The sequence below is a fragment of the Cervus canadensis genome, chromosome 28 (assembly GCF_019320065.1).
Source record: "Cervus canadensis isolate Bull #8, Minnesota chromosome 28, ASM1932006v1, whole genome shotgun sequence".
NCBI lineage: Eukaryota > Metazoa > Chordata > Mammalia > Artiodactyla > Cervidae > Cervus > Cervus canadensis.
In genome coordinates, this window is record NC_057413.1 from 19,588,195 (window position 1) to 19,608,599 (window position 20,405).

The 20,405-nt window shown below is 43.1% G+C and overlaps 1 protein-coding gene across 10 annotated transcripts in view; it reads left to right on the plus strand.

Moving 5' to 3' along the window:
• The window catches only part of LOC122429593 (BOLA class I histocompatibility antigen, alpha chain BL3-7-like), a 425,948-nt gene that overhangs the window by 19,524 nt on the left and 386,019 nt on the right, over window positions 1-20,405 (plus strand). The window contains exons 1-2 of one of the 10 annotated variants that reach the window (XM_043450043.1): window positions 19,481-19,602; window positions 19,925-20,194. The exons of 8 other annotated variants lie outside the window; for them this stretch is intronic. In XM_043450043.1, the coding sequence (XP_043305978.1) occupies window positions 19,539-19,602; window positions 19,925-20,194 (334 nt within the window). In that variant the 5' untranslated portion in view covers window positions 19,481-19,538. One more of the 10 variants, XM_043450039.1, reaches the window with a different exon arrangement.

Below are 20,405 nucleotides of genomic sequence, written 5' to 3' on the forward strand. Positions count from 1 at the left end.
GTTTTGCATATAGGGTTATCATTACCATCTTTCTAAATTCCATATATATGTGTTAGTATGCTGTAATGTTCTTTATCTTTCTGGCTTACTTCACTCTGTATAATGGGCTCCAGTTTCATCCATCTCATTAGAACTGATTCAAATGAATTCTTTTTAATGGCTGAGTAATATTCCATGGTATATATGTACCACAGCTTCCTTATCCATTCGTCTGCTGATGGACATCTAGGTTGCTTCCATGTCCTGGCTATTATAAACAGTGCTGCGATGAACATTGGGGTGCTTCCTTAACTGAAATGATATTTATTTACCACATACTCTCTGCCAGGCCCTGGGGATGCATTAGGTGAAAGTGAAAGTCAATCAGTCCTGTCTGACTCTTTGCAAACCCATGGACTACAGTCCAGGGAATTCTCCAGGCCAGGCTATTGAGTGGGTAGCTTTTCCCTTCTCCAGGGGATCTTCCCAACCCAGGGATCGAACACAGGACTCCCGCATTGCAGGCAGATTCTTTACCAGCTGAGCCACAAAGGAAGCCCAAGAACATGCCCTGTGTGTTTCGATGCTAAATAGTCCAGCTGGAAAATAAGCATTTGGAATAGAGAGCAAGGGCACCACTCTAGTCTGGGAGCAGCTCAGGACGTCCTTCCTGAGGAGGGGACATTTGAAATCAGCCTTGAGATTGGACAGGAGTTGACGGGGCAGCTGTGGTCTGTATAGAGGGAAACCGCTGATAAGGAGTCGTGTGTGTATATTGGATGGTGTGGTGGTGTCACAGGACTGACCAAGTCCCTGGAGACTGGAGAGTGGGGGCTCCACCTGGGCAGTCTGGACCCCAGTATCCTCCCCCACCCTCTTAGCTGTGTTACTCCAAACAAGTTATTTCCCCCCTGTGCTCATCCGCATCTGCAAAACGGGTGACGTTTTCGGGATGTGGTGAGAGTTGGTTGAGTTGATGGAGGAAGTGGTCAGGACAGTGCCTGGCACAGACTGGATGCTCAAGCCTTGTTTGCTCTGCTGGCTGGAGGGAAACGAAGTGGGAGAGAGCGGGAGGCTGAGGATAAAGGCTGGGCCCTGGAAGCCCTCCTTGCCTGGTGGGATTTCATTTGCTGACCCAAGATCCTATCAAAGACATATGATATAAATTAGGTTCTAATCATGTTCCCTTCAGGCTCCTCTGGCTGTGACAGTCTCTCAGACTTCCCTTTTTGTTTGATGACCTGGATGTTTTTGAGAATTGCTCAGGCATAGTGTGGAATGTCTCTGTATTTGAGTTGGGTTTTGGGATAGAAGACCACAGAGATGAAGTGACATTCTCCACACATCAAGGGTTTATAGTGTCCACTGGAATATCCCTAATAAAATCACTTCAGCACCCACCTAAGATATATTTCCTAGGTTTCTCCTTGTGAAGTTCTATTTTTTCTTCCTCACTGTCCACACTATAGTCTTTGGAAGGAAGTCACCATGTGCAGTCCACACTTAAGGGGCACTCTGATATAAACTCTGGTGTGCAGGGGTTTGTGCAAATATAAGTTTTCCCATGGGATAGAGAAGTGCTAGACTGATGAGCAGACTGGATGGAGAGTCTCTGTGTCGCTTCATAAGAAACTGCTGACTCTCATTTCTAGCGACTGTGCTGCTTCCTATTCCTGCCCCAGTGAGCGAGGGTTTCTGCTGCTCCGTGTCCTGGTCAGCGCTGGGCATCACCCGTTCTTGGATTCTAGCTACTCTACTAGGTGTGTGAGGATGTATCATTGCTGCTTTTATTTGCGTGTCTTAATAACATGTGACATTGAGCATATTTTGTGTGTATTTCCATATCATCTTCAAGAGGTGTCTGTTAGACTTTTCCTTCATTGCAAAACATAAATTGCTGTTTATTTATATATTGCTGAATGTAATGGTTCTATTTATATTCTAAAGCAAGTTCTTCTTCATATATGTGAATTTGCACATAATTTGTTCCTCTCTGTGCCCTGAGCTCTTTCCCTGAAATAACAGTGTTCATTAATGTCTAGATGTCCATTTCTGAGACGAGAAATAAGGAATTCCTAACTGCAATGGTTTCTAAGTAGAGGTCTTGGGTGACTGGGGAATGCAGGGAGAACATGAATTAGTTATTTTGTCTATTCTGGAGTATCTTCTCAATCCTCTTGTGTGGAGTTAAATAATGCTTTCAAAAAATGAGCTGAAAGTACCTTGCCCTTGTAAAACCCTTGACCGATCACCTTCAGGTCAAGTGTGAGGACGCACATTCTCTGCTCCAGGACCCATCATATGTCGACTGAACTGTTCTGCCATAGAAATGCCACCACTGGAAAAGATGGGCTGACATGTACGGACAATTCTTCCCACAGCAAATAGCTGAAAATGCCATGGAAAATACAAAAATTGTCTTCAAAGCATCAAAGAGGCGACAAAGTCCTAATAGATGACCACACATCTCAAAAGAAGGCTAAGATTCTGCTTGGCCTCCACAGGGAACCCGGTCCTGAGAAGAGAAGAAAAGACCGTGTGAGTCACTGCCCGGAGCCCAGACACGGAGCCCAGGACGTCCAGCCTAGTGTCCCCAGCTCTTCACTTGCCTCCCGCCTGCCTTCTTTCTTAAAAATTTAAATAAGCTTTATAATTCTGATTATGATATATATGTATAACACAGGACATAATAAAGATTCACTGTAAAATAAGTTACAAAGGGTTGAAAGTGATAAAGGACAAAAGAACTGTAATCCTCACACAGGAGATATTTGATTTTACTTACTTGCTAGTTTACTTTCATCTTCCGGCAGCTGCCCAGGTGCTGGAACCGTCTCTGTCTAAGCTGTTGAGCTCAGACCTCAGTGGCCCCCACCCTGCACGCTCCAGAAGCCACTTCCTGAGTCAGCTCACTTCCTCCTCCCTCCTCTGTCCCCTCTACTACATCCTTCCCCACTCTTTATTCTTTTTTTTTTTTTAAATATGTAATTGTTTGGCTGCTTCGGGTCTTAGTTGTAGCACGAGGGAGCTTCCTTGCTCCTTTGCCGTACATGGATTGTGGCACATGGGCTCCAGAGCAGGTGAACCTCAATAGTTGTAGCATGCTAGCTTAGTTGCTCTGTGTCCTCTGGGATCTTAGTTCCCTGACTGAGGATTGAAGGTGTGGACCTTGCATTAGCAGGCGAATTCTTAACCACTGCAGCTGGGAAGTCCTGTCAAAACTGTTTATGTGTCTTTGAGTTTGAATAGGTGCATGTGTTTGTATCTTTGTGAGTGTTTGAGTAACACAGAGAAGATTGATGGATTTTTATGATTTTTCATCTTTGGGTCATGCAACTCTTCATTTCCCAAGTGTAAAATATTCATATATATTTTTGTCTAGGAGACAAGAGTCCAAGGGTGAAGGTAAAAAGAATTGCTTGAATTTGAGAGGAAAGTGTAGAAGGAGAAGAATACCATAGAACTAGTTCTTTCCAGCTAGAGTAACCCCTGAAACAAGAAGCTGTGTCCCATAACTAGAGAGTAGACCCCACTCACCACAACTAGAGAAAAGCCCACAGAGCAATGAAGACCCAGCACAGCCAAAAATAAACAAAGAAAATTATTTTTTTTTAAAGAATTTTAAGGTGGTGGATTCTTAGGTTACAGCTTCTGCTTCATAATTATACAGGTATGTACAAGTCCTACAAGGTAATTGATTTCTGTTGTGTTCAACAAATACTTTCTCTTGGGTTGAGTGAACACTTCTGTGTCTACTTATGCTTACCAGGTTAAGGAAACCACCAAGAGTTCAGTATAATAGAGACAAGAATTAGCTCCAGTGATGGGCACTTTTGAACACTTATAACCTGAAGGTGATATACCGTGGTCTGCTTAATGTCTGCTTAACATTCTAGTTGCTAAAACACATATTAATGAAACTTTCTGTGCATGCTACATTTTAAGGCTGTACCTTAAATAGACAAACCCACTATATTCATATAAAGTGAAAGTGAAGTCAATCAGTCGTGTCCGACTCTTTGCGACCCCATGGACTGTATCCCACCAGGCTCCTTGGTTCATGGGATTTTCCAGGCATGAATGCTGGAGTGGGTTGCCATTTCCTTCTCCAGGGGAATTTCCTGACCCAGGGATTGAATCCAGGTCTCCCTCATTGTAGGCAGATGCTTTACCATCTGAGCTACCAAAGAATGTATGTTAACATGCATCAATCTATGAGTCACACAATAACTTTTGGGAGGAAGAGAGTGAAAGTTAAGGACATTCTAGACACGCACTGTCCGATATGCTGGCGACTAGTCATATATGGCTATTTGAATTAAATAAAATTAAAATAGACACAGACTCACAGATACAGAGAACAGACTTGTTGTTGCCAAGAGGGAAGGGGCTGGGGGAGGGGGCTGGGGAAAGTAACGCCTGGGGGTTGGGGGTTCGTTAGATGTAAACTATTACATAAAGAATGGGTGAACAGGGGACCTCCCTGGTGATCCAGTGGTTAAGAATCCCTCTCGCAATGCAGGGCAAAAGGGTTCAATCTCTGGGTAGGGCACTAAGATTCCACATGCCTTGGAGCAACTGAACCGGCATACCAGGATGAAAAAGATCCCTCATGATACAGTGAACATCCTGTGTATTGCAACTAAGACCCAATACAGCCAAGTAAATAAATAAGTAAGTATTAAAAAAAAATAGAATGGATAAACAATGATAGCACAGGTAACCATATTCAACATCCTGGAATAAATCATAATGGAAAAGGATATAAAGAAGAACCTATAAATTGTATAACTGAGTCACTTTGCTATACAGCAGAAACTAACACAACATTGTAAATCAACTAGACTTCAACAAAATAAATAAAAATATTTGAACAATTGATTCATTAAATAAAATAAAAAGTACTCATCACAACAGTCAGTTTGAGGTGCTGAAATAGCCACATGTAGCCATTGTCTCCCTGACTAGACAGCACAGATATAGAACAATTCCTTCATCACAGAACATTCTGTTGGAAAACAGGCCTTCCCTTCATGCTTTGTGGACCTAAGTCAGATGCATCTACGTCAGATGCATTAGACCATGGGAGGTGAAAGAGTCACGATTATTTCTCTTAGACACTATGTCAGATTTCTGTCAAGGATATGAAGACATATCAAGCTGGTGTGTAACAAAACCAAACCAGGTCGTAAGTGTGTGCAGTGCCTTTAGGAACAAACTGTCCCCAGTTCCAAAGGGGAAACACCTGGCCCCCAATGCCCTTTCCCAGACCGAGGACACTCTGTGGTATCAGTTCCTAGGGGGGCACTTCTCTTGGAGAGGAGCTCAGAAGAAGGCCTTCCACTAAGATTAAGGAGACAGGGAGTCCAGTTCAAGGAGAAGATCTCTAAAACAAAGAGGAGGGACAGGGATCAGTTGGGAGACAGTCTGGTTTACTCAGAACCGCAGCTCTCAGAGTGTGGTCTCTGGAACCCCTGAGGTCACTGAGATACTTTGACTGCTCACTACATGGACATTTGCTTTGAGGTAAACCTTAGCAATAATGGAGATTACGGCAGCAAACTTCACTAGTAATTATTTTCAGTACAATATACTTGCAGGGAAAAAAGGTAAGTTTTCTTTAAAACGTCCTGGTTGACATATTAAAAATTCTTATCCTTCCTTCATAAACCATAATGGATAATAATATGAAAAAAATATATATATAACTCAGTCACACTGCGGTACAAAACAAATTAACACAACATTGTAAATCGACCATACTTCAGTAAAACAAATTTTAAAAATAAATGAATAAAAGTCTTTTCCCTCCTGAATTCATCATCCTTAAATCCACGTTTTAAAGTATCTTCTGTAACTGCTGAGCTGCTGGAAGCCCCCCACCCTGAGGAAAGGGAAGCTGGAGACTGAATGGCTCCCCAACTCTGTGACACTCCCTGTGGGGGAGCAGCACAAAGACGATGGTGAAAGCATTATTCTTTGAATAGTCTAGAGACACCCCCAGAGGACACCTGGAGTCCACCCCCAAACCTGTGCTGGGGACAAGCATGCGCCCTTTGAGCCCCTCCTGCTTCTCGGATTCCCAGGTGTTTTGGAGGTTAATCCCCATCTGCCTCCATCAGCAGAAGGAGCGAGAACCTGGAGAAGTTCCTGTGGGGAGTAGGGATGGGCCAGGTCTGAAAGGACGCACACCAGGTCCTCTCCCGCTCCATTAGCAGCAACACGTTCCTGTGACCACAGAGAGGCTGGGAAGTCCCCTCCCAAGAGGGGAGACCAGTTAAAGTTATCAGCAACAGTGAGTGCTCATTTCAATTTATTTCGTTTTCAAATATTTATTGACTCTTTACCACATGCCAAGCTCCGTGCGAACAGCAGCCTGAGACTTGGCTGAGCAGCATCTTGGTCTGGGAGAAACTCTGAATCCACAGCACAGAGGACCTATTGGGAAGTGCCTGCCATCCCAGGAGAAAGGATGAAGAAAACGTCTTCTGGAAGTTCACAGAGTGATTCTAGATTGGAAGGTGCCTGGAGATGATAGGATTGGGACTCCATTTGAAGAGGAGAACAGGATACCAGTGGGGGAAGCTGGAACTGGAGCTTAGAAGCAGGGCCCATAAGTATAAGGTGGCATAAGGAATATTGATATTGAATTCATTAAATCCATACATTCTAAAGTTATCAATGGATGGAATAATTACTCATTATATGAAGTGAAAAAGATATCAGGAAGATGAATTCATCCCATATTTTGGAAAGATATATGAATTTAGATGAAATCACACAGATATGTTGAGTGAAAGGTTTCTAATTTTCAAACTGTTTTATTGTTAATATAAAGAGAAAAGTGCCACAAACTGCTCTGCTTGGATAGACTGACTTCTCCACAACAGACACTCAGAGCTGGGGTGTAGACAAGTGAACCCAGCATGTCCCCAACCTCTTCCTTCAGGTCCCCTGAGGCAGTGACCTCTTGTCTAGTCTCCCTTGGGGACCCAGCGCCTGACTCAGGGGCTCAGTCAACACTCCCTGAAATACCACACTAAGGAAGTGGCCTCTTGTGTCCTAGTCAAGATAGTGATTTCCTCTAGAACACACCACCGAAACACTGAATCTCACAGGACTGGGTTTGCTCTGACAGCAGGACTGTGACGGTGGCGAGTGTGAGTGTTGGCTCTTTCACTGACAAAGCCAAGGAGCCCTGCCCACTCATGCCATTTCTCACAAGGCCACCAGAGGGCGGTGTGCAGCTGCTTATGACAAACCAGCCCCATTCAAACATCCTTTCCAAGTTAGCCTTGTCAGAACATGTCATAACATGTTTCACAAAGTTAGAGGATTTCTTTAAATTACCTTGATTTGCTTTTTGTTTTTAATCTTATTTGGACGCTAGTGGAAGTTCACTGTAGGTAACAAATATAAGGTGAGCCCCTGACAGAAGTTGACCTTGTGATACATAGACGTGTAAACTTATGTGTCCAATCCCCCATATGTCCACCTCTGTCCAGTACTCTCTCCCTCTCTTCAGTTCAGTTCAGTCACTCAGTCGTGTCCGACTCTTTGCGACCCCATGAACTACTGCACGCCAGGCCTCCGTGTCCATTACCAACTCCCGGAGTTTACCCAAACTCCAGTCCATGAGTCAGTGATGCCATCCAACCATGACTACTGGAAAAAGCACAGCCTTGACTAGATGGACCTTTGTTTGCAAAGTAATGTCTCACTTTTTAATATGCTGTCTAGGTTGGCCATAACTTTTCTTTCAGGAGCAAGCGTCTTTTAATTTCATGGCTGCAGTCACCGTCTGCCATGATTTTGGAGCCCAAGAAAATAAAGTCAGCACTGTTTCCACTGATTCCCCATCTATTTGCCATGAAGTGATGGGACCGGATCCCATGATCTTCGTTTTCTGAATGTCGAGCTTTAAGCCAACCTTTTCACTCTCCTCTTTCACTTTCATCAAGAGGCTCTTTAGTTCTTCTCTTTCTGCCATAAGGGTGGTGTCATCTGCATATCTGAGGTTATTGATATTTCTCCCAGCATTCTTGATTCCAGCTTGTGATTCATCGAGTCCAGCGTTTCTCATGAGGTACTCTGCATATAAGTTAAATAAGCAGGGTGACAATATACAGCCTTTTCCTGCTCCTCTTCCTATTTGGAACCAGTCTGTTGTTCCACGTCCATTTCTAACTGTTGCTTCCTGACCTGCATACAGGATTCTCAAGAGGCAGGTCAGGTGGTCTGGTATTCCCATCTCTCTCCTGACTTGCAAAGAGTCAGACACAACAGTGCAACTGAACAGGACTGAACTGAGTTTGAAGACTGTCTTTACCACTGAACCACCAGGGAAGCCCAGTCTATAGGTCTATGGACTATTAATTCCTTGCCTCATCTGTTATTTGCTTTACTTTCTTGAAAGATTTTGTTGAAGAAATCAGCTTGTTAGTACCACTATCTGAATTTTACTCATTTAAGCCTCATGATACACTTTAGCACTTCTCTGTATTTTGCTCTTGTTAAACAAGAGACTTGGTAAGATTCGGATCACACTAGGTTTTTAAAAATTACTCTATGACAAGTGCATAATATTAATAGCAGTTTATAGAACTATCATACCATTTCATACTGCTTTATAACATGGTAATTTACTTCTGTTCCTCTTGCAGGGTATCAGGTCTTTTCGATCATCATTAGAGAAAGGGTGACATTCACCAAGCATGCTCACTTCAAAGAAAACACTTATGTTTATGTCATCAAGATTAACATTCATTGATCAAGGAAAACAGCACCATGAAGATCAGTTCAGGCACTTCAGCTGCTCAGTCGTGTCTGACTCTTTGTGACCCCAGGGACTGCAGCACACCAGGTTTCCCTGTCCATTAGAAACTCCCAGAGATTGCTCAAACTCATGTCCATCAAGTTGGTGATGCCATCCAACCATCTTATCCTCTGTCGTTCCCTTCTCCTCCTGCCTTCAATCTATCTCAGCACCAGGGACTTTTCCAATGAGTCAGTTCTTCACATCAGGTGGCCAAAGTATTGGAGTTTCAACTTCAGCATCAGTCCTTCCAGTGAATATTCAGGACCGATTTCCTATAGGATAGACTGGCTGGATCTCCTTGCAGTCCAAAGGACTCTCAAGAGTCTTCTCCAACACCACAGCTCAAAAGCATCAATTCTTCACTACTCAGCTTTCCTTATGGCCCAACTCTCACATCCATACATGAATCCTGGAAAAGCCATAGCTTTGACTAGACAGACCTTTGTTGGCAAACCTATGTCTCTGCTTTTTAACATGCTGTCTAGGTTGTTCAAAGCTTTTCTTCCAAGGAGCAATCGTCTTTTAATTTCATGGCTGCAGTGACTTTGGAGCCAAAGGAAATAAAGTCTGTCACTGTTTCCATTGTTTCCCATTTATTTGCCATGAAGTGATGGGACCGGAGGCCATGATCTTAGTTTTTTGAATGTTGAGTTTTAAGCCAGCTAGTCATCAGACTAGCTTGATACATTTGTGAGTGGAAGCCCTGAAAACAAGAGTAACCTCAGGGAAAGTGACTTTGAAGGTCACTGAGATGTAATTACAGATCTTGTACAGGACTGGGGAAACAGAGGCTCTTGGAGAGCACAAACAAAACCTTGTGCATGCCAGGGCCCAGGAGAAAGGAGCAGTGTCCCCACCAGAGACTGAGCCAGACTTGCCTGTGAGTGTGAGGGAGTCTTTGGCGGAGGCATGGGTCAGCAGTGGCCTGCCGTGGGGTCAGGGGCACTTGACTGCAATAATCCTGGGAGGCATGGCATGCTGGCATAAGTCCTTTTGGAGGAGGTCACTGTTACCCCTACCATAGTTTGGCTTCAGGTCTAAGTACAGGAAGGGAACACGGGTGCACCCATCAGCAGAAAACTGGATTAAAGACTTACTGAGCATGGCCTTGCCCACAAGCACAAGATGGGCAAAACTTTCCCCCCAGCCAATCAAATCCTTCCCCACAGCCAGTCCCTCGCATCAGGAAACTTGCACAAGCCTCTTATTCTCATCCATGAGAGCACAGTCAGAATGAAAACCACAGTCACAGAAAACTAACCCAACTGATCACATGGAGACAATCTAATTTCATCTAACTCAGTGAAACTATGAGCCATGCCATGTAGGGCCATCCAAGATGGACAGGTCATGGTGGAGAGTTCTGACAAAACGTGGCCCACTGGAGGATAGAATGGCAAACCACTTCATTATTCTTGCCTTGAGAACCCCATGAACAGTATGAAAAAGCAAAAATATATGACACAGAAAGGTGAACCTCTAGGCTGGTAGGTGTCCAATATGGTACTGGAGAAGAGTGGAGAAATAGCTCCAGAAGGAATGAAGAGGCGGACCCCAAGTGGAAACAATGCCCAGTTGTGGCTGGTGGTGAAAATAAAGTCCGATGCTGTCAAGAATGATATTGTATAGGAACCAGGAATGTTAGGTCAAGGAATGAAGGAAAATTGGAAGTGATCAAACAGGAGACGGCAAGAGTGAACATCGACATTTTAGGAATCAGTGAACTAATCAGGACTGGAATGGGCAAATTTAATTCAGATGACCATTATATCTACTACTGTGGGTGAAAATCTCTTAGAAAAATGGAGCAACACTCATCATCAACAAGAGTCCAAAATGCAGAACTTGGGTGGAATCTCAAAAATGACAGAATGATCTCCATTCATTTCCAAGGCAAGCCATTCAATAACACAGTTATCCGAGTCTATGCCCCAAACACTAATGCCAAAGAAGCTGAAGTTGAACAGTTCTATGAAGACCTACAAGATCCTCTAGAACTAATGCCAAAAGAAGGGTGTCCTTTTCATCATAGGTTACTGGAATGCAAAAGTAAGAAGTCAAGAGATACCTTGAGTAACAGGCAAGTTTGGCCCCGAAGTAGAAAATGAAGCAGGGTAAAGGCTAACAGAGTTTTGCCAAGAGAACATACCGGTCACAGCAAACTCCATCTACCAACAACACAAGAAATGACTCTACACATGGACATCACCAGATGATAGATAGTGAAATCAGACTGATTACATTCTTTGCAGCCAAAGATGGAGAAGCTCTGTACAGTCAGCAAAAACAAGACCTGGGGCTGACTGTGGCTCAGATAATGAACTCCTTATTGCCAAGTTTAGGCTTAAATTGAAGAAAGTAGGGCAAACCACTAGACTATTCAGGTATGACCTAAATCAAATCCCTTATGATTATACAGTGGAAGTGACAAATAGATTCAAGGGATTAGATATGACAGACAGAGTGCCTGAAAAACTATGAACAGAGTTTCGTGACATTGTACAGGAGGTGCTGATCAAAACCACCCCGCAGAAAAAGAAATGCAAAAAGGCAAAATGGTTGTCTGAGGAGGCCTGGCAAATAGCTGAGAAAAGGAGAGAAGTAAAAGGCAAAGGAGAAAACGAAAGATATACCATCTTGGAGTAGAATTCCAAAGAGTAGCAAGGAGAGATAAGAAAACCTTGCTAAATGATCAGTACAAAGAAACAGAGGAAAACAATAGATTGGGAAAGACTAGAGATCTCTACAAGAAAATTAGAGATACCAAGGGAACATTTCATGCAAAGATGGGCACAATAAAGGACAGAAACAGTACGGACCTAACAGAAGCAGAAGATATTAAGAAGAGGTGGCAAGAATACTTCCAGAAGAACTATACAGAAATGATCTTAATGAACTGGATAACCATGATGGTGTGATCACTCATGTAGAGACAGATATCCTGGAATGTGAAGTCAAGTGGGTCTTAGGAAGCATCACTATGAACAAAGCCAGTGGAGGTGATGGGATTCCAGCTGAGCTATTTCAAATCATAAAAAATGATGCTGTAAAAGTGCTTCAGTCAATATGTCAGCAAATTTGGAAAACTCAGCAATGGCCACAGGACTGGGAAAGGTCAGTTTTCAATCCGATCCCAAAGAAAGGCAATGCCAAAGAATCTTCAAACTACCACACAATTGCTCTCATTTCACAGGCTAGCAAGATTATGCTCCAAATCCTTCAAGCTATGCTTTAGCAGTATGTGAACTGAGAACTTTCAGCTGTTCAAGCTGGATTTAGAAAAGGCAGAGGAGCCAGAGATCAAATTGCCAACATCCGTTGGATCATTGAAAAAGCAAGAGAATTCCGGAAAAACATTTTCTTTATTGACTAAGCCAAAGTCTTTGACTGTGTGGATTACACCAAAGTGTGGGAAATTCTTAAAGAGATGGGAATACCAGACCACCTGACCGCCTCTTGCCAAATCTGTATGCAGGTCAAGAAGCAACAGTTAGTACTGGACATGGAACAACTGACTGGTTCCAAATTAGGAAAAGAGTACGTCAAGGCCGTATATTGTGACTCTGTTTATTTAACTTATGTGCAGAATACCTCATGTGAAATTCGTGGCTAGATGAAGCACAAGCTGGAATCAAGATTGCTGAGAGAAACCTCAGATAGGCAGATGACACCACCCTAAAGGCAGAAAGCAAAGAGGAACTAAAGGGCCTCTTGAGGAAGGTGAAAAAGGAGAGTGAAAAAGTTGGCTTAAAACTCAACATTCAGAAAACTAAGATCATGGCATCTGGTTCTATCACTTCATGGCAAATAGATGGGACAACAATGGAAACAGTCCGAGACTTTATTTTTGGGGGCTCCAAAATCACTGTAGATGGTGACTGCAGCCATGAAATTAAAAGATGCTTGCTCCATGGAAGAAAAGCTATGAAGAACCTAGACAGCATATTAAAAGGCAGAGACACTACTTTGCCACAAAGGGCCATCTAGACAAAGCTATGGTTTTTCCAGGATCCATGTATGGATGTGAGAATTGGACTAAAGAAAGCTGAGTGCCAAAGAATTAATGCTTTTGAACTGTGGTGTTGGAGAAGACTCTTGAGAGTCCCTTGGACTGCAAGGAGATCAAACCAGCCAATCTTAAAGGAAATCAACCCCAAATTTTTACTGGAAGGACTGAAGTTGAAGGTGAAGCTCCAATACTTTGACCACTTGATTTGAAGAAAGAATTATTGGAAAAGACCCTGCTTCTGGGAGACTGAAGGCAGGAGTTGAAGGGGATGACAGAGGATGAGATGGTTGGGTGGCATCACCGACTCAATGGACATGAGTTTGAACAAACTTCAGGGAGTAGTGAAGGACAGGGAAGCCTGGCGTGCTGCAGTCCATGGGGTAACAGAGTTGGACAACAACAATAAAAGGGCTATGGATTATTACCAATAAGCTAGGCCTATGATTTTGGCTATGTCATCGGATTCATCGCATTTGTGAATAAAGAGATACAACTAGATATTTTTATTGTGATTGTCATGATCAGTATTGAATATTTATAGTAGGTTGAAAGGTAGATGAAGACTATGACAAATAGACTGATAGGTAGGTAGATAGACAGATGTATAACAGTGGCGAATGTTGGAACTGAACTCAGATTTGTCTGACATTGTGATGAAACTAGTATAACATCTCTTAACACTACTTATAAACTGAAGTTAGCTGTGATTCAAGACAGAAAGGGCAATTTGTTGCTTGCAGTCTGCATTGTAAAGGTATTCCAGCTGCCACCAGTATTCACAAACACATTCAGTTTAGATTTAAACATTTCTCCCAGGAAACTGTCAAAGAAGATCATATTAGAGTATTTTGTCCATTTAGTATAAATATATAATAGCTTCAATGTGGTAGGTCAGAAGTGAAAGAGGATAATCAAATTTTAATCATTGCAAACTTAAGTCATTGCCCTTTGAACTTCTAGTCACACAGACCAAGCAAAGCAGAGGACTCCTACAGTTTTGGATCTGGTGCTTTCTCTTTATTCATGTTTATCCTAACTGTACAACATTTTATGTGGAATTATTGAAATGAAATCTTATTGTGACATTTCTGAGTAGTCGTGCACATTTTCCTGGGGAGAAAATGAATTACAGAACAAATGAAGAAAAAAACACAAATGAAAGGTGATAAAAGTAGCAACAGTAAACTGTCTTTTTAGGGACCTTTAGAAGTCTGAACATCATCTGAGAACAATAATTATTCTCAGTGTGTCTTCAAACTTCCAAATTTCTTTGTTTTTCTGAAAGGAACTTATTTAACATTATTTTTACTGTTCAGTTGCTCAGTCTTGTCCAACTCTGTGACGTCATGCACTGCAGCATGCCAGGCTTCCCTGTCCTTCACCATCGCCAGGAGCTTGTTCAAACTCATATCCATTGAATCAGTTTTGCCACCCAATCATCTTATCCTCTGTTATCCCCTTCTCCTCCTGCCTTCAATCTTTCCCAGCAGCAGGGTCTTTTTTAATGAGTTGGCTCTTTGCATCAGGTGGCCAAAGAATTGGAACTTCAGTATCGGCATCAGTCCTTCCAATGAATATTCAGGACTGATTTCCTTTAGGATGGACTGGTTGGATCTCCTTGCATTCCAAGGGACTCTCAAGAGTCCAACATCACAGTTCAAAAGCATCAATCCTTTGTTGGTCACCTTTCTTTATAGTTCAACTCTCACATCCATACATGACTACTGGAAAAACCAACATTTTGACTAGATGGACCTTTGTTAGCATAGTAATGTCTCTGCATTTAATACGCTGTCTAGGTTGGTCATAGGTTTTGTTCCAAGGAGCAAGCATCTTTTAATTTCATGGCTTCAGTCACCATCTGCAGTGAATTTGGAGCCCCCAAAAATAAAGTCTCTGACTGTTTCCATTGTTTTCCCATCTATTTGCCATTAAGTGATGGGATCAAATGCCATGATCTTAGTTTTCTGAATGTTGAGCTGTAAGCCTACTTTTTCACTCTCTTTTTTCTCCTTCCTCAAGAGGCTTTTTAGTTCTTTGATTTCTGCCAGAATGGTGGTGTCATCTGTGTATCTGAGGTTATTGATATTTCTCCCAGCAATCATGATTCCAGCGTTGCTTCATCAAGCCTGGCATTTCACATGGTGTACTCTGCATAGAAGTTAAATAAGCAGGGTGACGGCCTTGACATACTCCTTTACCAATTTAGAACCAGTCTGTTGTTCCATGTCCAGTTCTAACTCTTGCTTCCTCACCTGCATATAGGTTTTGCAGGAGGTAGGTAAAGTGGTTGGTATTCCCATCTCTTGAAGAATATTTCACAGTTTGTTGTGATCTACACAGTCAGCAAAAACAAGACCGGGAGTGGACTGTGGCTCAGATCATGAACTCCTTATTGCCAAATTCAGACTTAAACTGAAGAAAGTGGGGAAAAGCGCTAGACCATTCAGGTATGACCTAAATCAAAACCCTTATGACAATACAGTGAAAGTGAGAAATAGATTTAAGGGACTAGATCTTATAGACAGAGTGCCTGATGGATGGAGGTTCATGACATTGTACAGGAGACAAGGATCAAGACCATCTCCAAGAAAAAGAAATGCAAAACAGCATAATGGCTGTCTGAGGAGGCCTTACAAGTGGCTATAAAAAGAAGAGAAGCGGAAAGCAAAGGAAAAAAGGAAAGATATACCCATTTGAATGCAGAGTTCCAAAGAATAGCAAGGAGAGATAAGAAAGCCTTCCTAGCGATCAATGCAAAGAAATAGAGGAAAACAATAGAATGGGAAAGACTAGGGATCTCTTCAAGAAAATTAGAGATACCAAGGGAACATTTCATGCAAAGATGGGCTCAATAAAGGACAGAAATGGTATGGCCTAACAGAAACAGAAGATATTAATAAGAGGTGGCAAGAATATACAGAAGAGCTGTACAAAAAAGATCTTCACAATCCAGATAATCACGAAGGTGTGATCACTCACACTCACCTAGAGCCGTACATCCTGGAATGTGAAGTCAAGTGGGCCTCAGGAAGCATCACTATGAACAAAGCTAGTGGAGACGATGGAATTCCAGTTGAGCCTTTTCAAATTCTAAAAGATGATGCTGTGAAAGTGCTGTACTCAACATGTCAGCAAATTTGGAAAACTCAGCAGTGGCCACAGGACTGGAAAAGGTCAGTTTTCATTCCAATCCCTAAGAAAGGTAATGCCAAAGAACACTGAAACTACTGCACAATTGCACTCATCTCACACGCTAGTAAAGTAATGCTCAAAATTCTCCAAGTCAGGCTTTAGCAATATGTGAACTGTGAACTTCCAGATGTTCAAGCTGGTTTTACAAAAGGCAGAGAAACCAGAGATCAAATTGCCAACATCCGCTGGATCATTGAAAAAGCAAGAGAGTTCTAGAAAAACATCTATTTCTGCTTTATTTACTATGCCAAAACCTTTGACTGTGTGGATCACAATAAACTGTGGAAAACTCTGAAAGAGATGGGAAGACCAGACCACCTGACCTGCCTCCTGCTAAATCTGTATACAAGTCAGGAAGCAACAGTTAGAACAGGACATGGAACAGCAGACTGGTTCCAAACAGGAAAAGGAGTATGTCAAGGCTTTATATTGTCACCCTGCTTATTTAACTTATATGCAGAGTACATCATGAGAAATGCTGGGCTGGAATCAAGATTGCTGGGAGAAATATCAATAACCTCAGATATGCAGATGACACCACCCTGATGGGAAATGGTGAAGAACTAAAGAGCCTCGTGATGAAAGTGGAAGAAGAGAGTGAAAAAGTTGGTTTAAAGCTCAACATTCAGAAAACTAAGATCATGGTATCCAGTCCCATCACTTCGTGGCAAATAAATGGGGAAACAGTGGAAACAGTGGTTGTCTTTATTTTTCTGGGCTCCAAAATCACTGTGGATGTTGATTGCAGCCATGAACTTAAAAGACGCTTGCTCTTTGGAAGGAAAGTTATGACCAACCTAGACAGCATATTAAAAAGCAGAGACATTACTTTGTCAACAAAAGTCTGTCTAGTCAAGGCTATGGTTTTTCCAGTAGTCATGTATGGATGTGAGATTGGACTATAAGGAAAGCTGAGAACCGAAGAATTGATGCTTTAGAATTATGGTGTTGGAGAAGACTCTTGAGAGTCCCTTGGACTGCAAGGAGATCCAACCAGTCCATCCTTAAGGAAGTTAGTCCTGGGTGTTCACTGGAGGGACTGATGTTGAAGCTGAAACTCCAATACTTTGGCCACCTGATGTGGAGAGCTGACTCATGATACTGGGAAAGATTGAAGGCAGAAGGAGATGGGATGACAGAGGATGAGATGGTTGGATGGCATCACTGACACAATGGACATGGGTTTGGGTGGACTCCAAGAGTTGGTGAAGGACAGGGAGGCCTGGTGTGCTGCGGTTCATGGGGTCGCAAAGAGTCAGACACGACTGACCGACTGAACTGAACTGAACTGACACAGTCAAAGGCTTTAGTGTAGTCAATGAAGCAGATGTTTTTCTTAAACTCTCTTGCTTTTTCTATGATCCAATCGATATTGGCAATTTGATCTCTGATTCCTCTGCCTTTTCTAAATCCAGCTGGAACATATGGAAGGTTTTGGTTCACATACTGTTGAACCTGAGCTTGGAGAATTTTGAGCATAATCTTATAGTGTGTCAAATGAGTGCAATTTTGTGGTAGGTTGAAGATTCTTTGGCATTGCCCTTCTTTGGGATTGGAATGAAACAGACTTTTTCCAGTCTTATGGCCACTGCTGAATTTTCCAATTTTGCCAGCATATCTAGTGCACCACTTTAACAGCATCATCTTTTAAGATTTGAAATAGCTCAGTCGGAATTCCATCACCTCCACTAGTTTTGTTTGTAGTGATGCTTCCTGAGGCCCACTTGACTTCACCCTCCAGGATATCTGCCTCTAGGTCAGTGTCACACCATCATGATTATATGGGTCTTTAAGGTCTGTTTTGTAGAGTTCTTCAGTATATTCTTGACACTTCTTCTTAATAATCTTCTCATTAAAGTTATTAATGAGATTTAATATTAATAAATCTTATGCTCCTTTCGAGAATTATTTTGGGTCAATCTGAATGTCAGCTTCCTCATTTTGAGTATAACATTTTAATGACATATATGCTCTAACCGTTTTTAATGCTTCCTTCAGAAATGTTGCATTTGCAATTCTTTCCCTAAGAACAATCTTTCTGGATTACCTGGTATCTACTGTCTTAACATCATTTGAGACTTTATTGACTGCTAATACTTAATACGGGTTCCTCTCCTGTTTCCCTGGTTTGCTATTTCATAGTATTAAAAACTATCAATACTTAAAAAAAAAATGGTGTGAATGTTGGCCTTTCAAGTTTTTCATGCTTAAGCAAAATTCAGAAAATGGTGTTCTAGTCTTAATATATGCCTTGCACAAACATTTCTCTGTTGTTTTCCCTACTGTAAAAATGAGCTGCTTCTTTTAGGAAAATAATAGGTTTGCAGTCATATCTCAAAATGCTAATAAGTGGTTATTTTTCTTAAAAAGAACTATCTTCTATGATGACATGGGAAGTATACATCAAGCATTTCTGCTACATTCCAAAGTCCTATGTCCCAAGGAAAATCATTTGTATGAGCTGAACTATCCTCTTTTTTTGCAATTTTTATTTGAAAGAAGGAATGACACTGGAATATCTATCAAACTTAGTGAAACAATGAATTACTTTTTAAAAATCTTACATTAGTACAAGTGACATCCAGTGTGCAAAACAGGCTTACATATTTTAATGTAACAGAATAGGAAATAGTGATATTGTTTCAGGTCCTCTGAGAAGATAACTTTTAAGAAACTATCACTTGCGTAGTTTTAGTCTCATATCAAAGATAAACATCCACAAATAACAGGAAAGATTATTAAAAAAATATTACTCCTACATATGTGTGGTCCTTTTTATTTTCATAGATTTCAATCAAAATAAGGGATTCAATGAAAAAGCAAGCATAAAATCCAGTGAGATGGACAAGGAAAAGACTTGCAAAAATATAATAATGAAAAAACTCCCACTGTTCCCACTATAGAGTTTATCTGGAGAAATTGTTATTTTTCATATAAAAATCATGGGTTATTAACATTATTCTAAATAAGTTAGTTTAAAATGCTTAAACTGTTATTTCTACTATGGAAAATATCAATAGAAGTAACCACATAAACAAAATTATCCTTGGGATCCTCACTAATTTGTAGGACTGTATAAATATCCTGACCAAAATGTTCTGAAACTATCTGACTACAGAGTCGCCGGGCCAGGACTCAGGGACAGTGTGACTGCAGAGTTCTCGGTGCAGGAGAAGAGGGATCAGGGCAAAGTCCCAGGTACCACATCTGGTTCTCAGGATCTCAGCGTCTCAGAGTCAAGGGCCTTGTTTGGGGCGGGGACTGTCTGTGTTGGGATCCCTAGTCTCCTCGAGTTAAACTTTCTTTTCGCAAACTGTGTTCTGCTTTTCTGCCGGGACAGTCGTGTTGTGCCTTTCTGCCAGGACACTCGTGTCGCGGCCCTAGTTCTCACTCCCATTGGGTGTCTGGTTTCTAGAAGCCAATCGGCGGCCCCGTGGTTCCAGGTTATAAAGTTCACCGGTACCCACGCCCACGCCCACCCCCACCCCAACCCTCGGCCGGGACTCAGTTTCTCCCTAGACCCGGAGGATACGGATCATGGGGCCACGAACCCTCCTCCTGCTGCTCTCAGGGGTCCTGGTCCTCACCGAGACCTGGGCCGGTGAGTAGGGGGTCAGGAGGGAACGGCCTCTGCGGGGAGGGGCGAGGGGACCGCCCAGGGATGGCGGGGGAGAAGGGCAGGACCCCTAGGGAAGGAGCCACCCCGCCGCCCTCGCTAGACCCATCCTGTCCCACCTGGTCCCGTTCTGTCCCTCCCCTGCTTCCCGCCCCCTTTTCTCTCCCCCAAGAAGTCCCGGTCCTTCTCCGACCTTGTCGGTCTCACGTGCCCCTAGCCCACTCCCCTCTCCCGGCCCCATCACCTCTGACCCGGGACCCGCGCCGGGAGGAATGTCGGGCCGGGTCTCACCCCTCCCCGCCCCCAGGCTCCCACTCCCTGAGCTATTTCGGCACCTGCGTGTCCCCGCCCGGCCTCGGGGAGCCGCGTTTCTTTGCCGTCGGCTACGTGGACGACACGCAGTTCGCGTGGTTCGACAGCGACGCCCCGAATCCGAGGAAGGAGCCGCGGGCGACGTGGGTGGAGCAGGAGGGGCCGGAATACTGGGAAGAGGTGACACGAGATGCCAAGGAAGGTCAACGGAGATCCCGATTCACCTTGAACAACCTGCGCGGCTACTATAACCAGAGCGAGGCCGGTGAGCGAGAGGGCCCGGGTCCAGGTCACGACTCCCATCCCCAGGGACTGGCTGGGGTCGCCCCGAATCTCTGGGTCCGAGGATCACCCCCGACATTGCGGGACCTCACCGCCCCTCTCTCCCCGACTCGGGAGGAGCCGGGGGACGTGGGGGGCGGGGACTTGACCCGGTTTCATCTTCAGTTTGTGTTTAATCACCGCGGGTGGTCGGG